Source organism: Stegastes partitus, unplaced genomic scaffold (genome assembly GCF_000690725.1).
Source record: "Stegastes partitus isolate 25-593 unplaced genomic scaffold, Stegastes_partitus-1.0.2 Scaffold1124, whole genome shotgun sequence".
NCBI classification, from domain to species: Eukaryota; Metazoa; Chordata; class Actinopteri; family Pomacentridae; genus Stegastes; species Stegastes partitus.
In genome coordinates, this window is record NW_007578855.1 from 231,336 (window position 1) to 236,365 (window position 5,030).

At 42.3% G+C, this 5,030-nt stretch overlaps 1 protein-coding gene across 1 annotated transcript in view; it reads left to right on the forward strand.

The window, feature by feature from the left end:
• The window catches only part of LOC103368123 (interferon-induced very large GTPase 1-like), a 24,896-nt gene that overhangs the window by 15,612 nt on the left and 4,254 nt on the right, over positions 1–5,030 (forward strand). The window contains 2 exon segments of the mRNA XM_008296380.1: positions 2–2,514; positions 3,007–3,010. Coding sequence (XP_008294602.1) covers positions 2–2,514; positions 3,007–3,010 — 2,517 coding nt within the window.

Below are 5,030 nucleotides of genomic sequence, written 5' to 3' on the forward strand. Positions count from 1 at the left end.
TTGGAGCACATGTTTCGAGAAATGGGACAGATCTACGAAGCCCATAAATCTCAGGAAAAACCAGAAACCGGTAGACGGAATAACTGGTCCAGATACCCTGAGCTGGCAGCAGATCTGATGATATCAGGACACCCAATGGAGCTGATGGACGGTGATGCAGGTCACGTGCCTTTAACATGGATCTCTGCTCTTTTAGATGAAGTCATCATGAAACTGGGAGACCAGAGGGTGTTTGTGTTGTCAGTTTTGGGCATACAAAGCAGTGGAAAGTCAACGATGCTAAATGCCATGTTTGGTTTGCAGTTTGCTGTCAGTGCCGGCAGGTGCACCAAGGGTGCCTTCATGCAGCTGGTCAAAGTGTCAGAGGAGCTCAAGAAGGGCTTCAGGTTTGACTACATTCTAGTGGTGGACACTGAAGGACTGCGTGCACTTGAGTTAGCAGGTAAAGCCACTTCTAACCACGACAATGAACTGGCAACATTTGTTGTTGGTCTGGCAAACATGACATTGATCAACATCTTTGGTGAGAATCCAGCTGAGATGCAAGATGTTCTGCAGATTGTTGTTCAGGCTTTCATGAGGATGAAGAAAGTTAAACTTTCTCCTAGTTGTGTGTTTGTTCACCAGAATGTCACAGATATTGCAGCTGCAGAGAGAAACATGGATGGGAAGAGACGTCTGCAAGAAAAACTGGACCAGATGACTGAACTAGCTGCCAAAGAGGAGGCTTCTAATGCAGAGTGCTTCAGTGACGTCATTGCATTTGATGTGCAGAAAGATGTGAAATATTTTGCCCAACTGTGGGAGGGAAGCCCTCCAATGGCTCCTCCAAATCCAGGTTACAGTGAGAGTGTACAAGAACTGAAGAACATCATCCTCTTGAAGGCTTCACGGTGTGCCGGGACCCCTCTGTCACATTTCAAAACCAAGATCCAGGACCTGTGGAATGCCCTCATGAACGAACACTTTGTTTTCAGCTTCAAAAACACATGAGAAATTGCCGTGTACAGAAAACTTGAGATCAAATATGGGAACTGGACCTGGACCCTCAGGAACAACTTGTTGACCATTGAGAGCCAGCTTCATACCAAAATTGAAAATGGAAAACTTGACAAGGTTGAGCTCAGAGATCTTGTTAAAGAAATGAGCAAAACGTATGAAGAAGTCAAAAAAGAAATGACAAAGTACTTTAAGGACAACAGAGACAAAGAAATGCTGGTTCAGTGGCAAAACCGATTCGAACAGAAGATCAAAGAGTTTCATGATGAAGCAGTGAAAGAAGTGAAACGAAAGCTGGATGAAGTTATCCAGCAGAAGAAGGCTTGTAAAGAGCTGGATGATAAGAAGACAGAGTTTGAAAACAAGCTGCTGCAAAAGAGCAAAGAGCTGGCTCATGAGTTAAAAGACAAGGCAACAGATGAAAAGACACTGAAGAAGCAGTTTGACTCAGTTTGGAGCCACTGGGTTACTGAGTTAACTAAGAATACAAAACCCATTGAGGACATCAACCTGGAAGAAGAACAATTTAAAATCCTTGATCAGCTCAGTTTTGAATGGCCTCTCATAGCTGAATCCAAACGCACCGGTCGTTACAAAGAGATGCCAAAAATTGGGGATTACTCCGATTATATAACACAAAAGAAGTTCCAAAACCTCAGTAATGAAAGTGAACAAACTCCAGAACGTAGGAGCGAAAAAAAGGACACACGCAAAAGAGGTTATATGGCAAATGTAGTAAATCGTGCCCAAAACCTGTTGGGCAGGACCTCAACAACAGAAGGAAAATCAAAGAATGTTCTTGAACATGAAGAACAACAGCTGATCAGATCCTTCATTCATGCTGTTGAACAGCAATCCCTTAAAGCAGTCAAGACCAAACCAGTAGCAACAAGAGGCTACAACTCAACCTACCTGCTAGAAGTGGCTAAAAGTGTTCAACAGTCTGTGACAGAGTTTGAATCAGAGAAGACATACACACTGAAGAAGGAGTTCAGAGTGGATCTGTTACTGTATGTTTTTGACAGGGCAGCAGGTTGGTTGTCACAGTCTCACAAGAAATACAAAACTAACAACGATGCACACAGCTACTTGGAAGACAAGAAACCACAATATTACTACATTTTCCAAAGCTTCTGCAAAGGAAACTCATCTGCAGTCGTTTTTGGAGAATTGATTTGTGAAAAACTGAAGTTTTCCATTGTTGAAGCCGTCTGTAACAAGACTGCCACTGATCTCGCTGGAGAGATGAGGTCCCGTGTCCCAGCATTCAGTGGGAACAGGCTGGACTTGGAGAAACATGTCCTGAAATCACTTGCAGAGAAAGAGGACTTTGATGGTTTTATCACCTACATCCAGCAGCCAAGGATCCAAGTAAAAACTTTCATAAAAGAAGAAGTAAAGAATTACATCTTCACACAGCAGAAAGGTAAAGCACAGAACATACTAGAGACAAATGTTGACCACATCAGTAGGCAGGTCCGTCTAGCTCTATTTGCTGCAACAAGTAAAGTCAAAGAACAGGAAGGAGACATAAACATGTGGGTGGAGGAATTTTCCAGTTTCCTAAAGGATGATCTGACACTTGGTACCATTAGCTGTCAAAACTTCAGGGACATAAACAATTTTGAGTTTCTGAAAGAAGAGATAGAGAAAGGCCTTCAGGAGATGAGTCTCATCTCACTGGATAAGATGAAGGAATTCAGGCAGCAACCTGATCAAATCCTCATTGATCAGCTGTGTAAGTGTTGCTGGGTCAAGTGTCCATTCTGTGCAGCTGTTTGCACCAACACCCTGGAAGATCACAGTCCTGATGACCACAGCGTCCCTTTTCATCGATCTGCTGCAGTGAATGGTGTGCACTACAGAAACACAGTGATTATGTCTATTGAATTCTGCACAACACATGTTGCAAGTGACAACAGGTTTTACCCTGATGGAGAGTCAGAAATCCTCTTTCCTTATAAAGATTACCGAACTGCTGGACCAAGGTTCGCAAACTGGAGAATTACCCCTGATGAATCGAAGCTACCATACTGGAAATGGTTTGTGTGTCGATTTCAGGAGCAGCTGGAGAAGCACTATGGTTTAAAGTTCGAGGGTGATGGACAAATTCCCGACGAGTGGAACAACCACACTAAAGAAGACGCTATTAAAAGTCTGGATGAAATGTTCAAGCTGTGAGTGAGTCGACACAATTACAACAGCTAGAAAAACACATTCTGATTCGTGAAACATTTCTGTAATCGTCACATTCCAAGAGTCAACGCTCTCCTTCAGACAGGTCACCTGACCGCTCAGCTCATCTCGATAGGAGGCAAGAACATAGTTTGATCCTCATATTNGATGAGCCTCATCTCCTGAATGATGGAAGCAAGGCCTTTCTTTATCTCATCTTTCAGAAACTCAAAATTGTTTATGTCCCTGAAGTTTTGACAGCTAATGGTACCAAGTGTCAGATCATCTTTTAGGAAACTGGAAAATTCCTCCACCCACATGTTTATGTCTCCTTCCTGTTCTTTGACTTTACTTGTTGCAGCAGATAGAGCTAGACGGACCTGCCTACTGATGTTGTCAACATTTGTCTCTAGTATGTTCGGTGCTTTATCTTTCTGCTTTTTGAAGATGTACTTCTTTACTTCTTCTTTTATGAAAGTCTCTGCTTGGATCCTTGGCTTCCGGATGTAGGTGATAAAACCATCAAAGTCCTCTTTCTCTGCAAGTGATTTCAGGACATGTTTCTCCAAGTCCAGCCTGTTCCCATTGAATGCTGGGACACGGGACCTCATCTCTCCAGCGAGATCAATGGCAGTCTTGTTACAGACGGCTTCAACAATGGAAACCTTCAGTTTTTCACAAATCAATTCTCCAAAAACGACTGCAGATGAGTTTCCTTTGCAGAAGCTCTGGAAAATGTTGTAATATTGTGGTTTCTTGCCTTCCAAGTAGCTGTGTGCATCGTTGTTAGTTTTGTATTCCTTGTGAGACTGTGACAACCAACCTGCTGCCCTGTCAAAAACATACAGTGAGAGATCCATTCTGAACTCCTTCTTCAGTGTGTATGGCTTCTTTGATTCAAACTCTGTCACTTTCTCTTGAACGCTTTTAGCCACTTCTAGCAAGTAGGTTGAGTTGTAGCCTCTTGTTGCTACTGGTTTGGTCTTGACTGCTTTAAGGGATTGCTGTTCAACAGAATTAATGAAGGATCTGATCAGCTGTTGTTCTTCATGTTCAAGAACATTCTTTGATTTTCCTTCTGTTGTTGAGGTCCTTATGAGCAGGCTTTTAAAAAAATCCCATGTTTCTCCCACCAAACCTTTTTTACGTGTGTCCTTGTTTTCCCTCTTACTTTCTGGAGATTGTTCACTTTCATTACAGAGGTTTTGGAACTTCTTTTGTGTTATATAACTGAAGTAATTTCCAATTGTTGGCATCTCTTTGTAACCACCAGTGCTTTTGCATTCATCTATGAGAGGCCATTCAAAACCGAGCTGTTGAAGGATTCTAAATTGTTCTTCTTCCAGGTTGATGTCCTCAATGGGTTTTGTATCTGCAGTTAACTCAGTAACCAAGTGGCTCCAAAGTGAGTCAAACTGCTTCTTCAGTTCCTTTTCATCTGTTGCCTTGTCTTTTAACTCATGAGCCAGCTCTTTGCTCTTTTGCAGCAGCTTGTTTTCAAACTCTGTCTTCTTATCATCCAGCTTTTTACAAGCCTTCTTCTGCTGGATAACTTCATCCAGCTTTCGTTTCACTTCTTTCACTGCTTCATCATGAAACTCTTTGATCTTCTGTTCGAATCGGTTTTGCCACTGAACCAGCATTTCTTTGTCTCTGTTGTCCTTAAAGTACTTTGTCATTTCTTTCTTGACTTTTTCATACGTTTTGCTCATTTCTTTAACAAGATGGCTGAGCTCAACCTTGTCAAGTTTTCCATTTTCAATTTTGGTATGAAGCTGGCTCTCAATGGTCAACAAGTTGTTCCTGAGGGTCCAGGTCCAGTTCCCATATTTGATCTCAAGTTTTCTGTACACGGC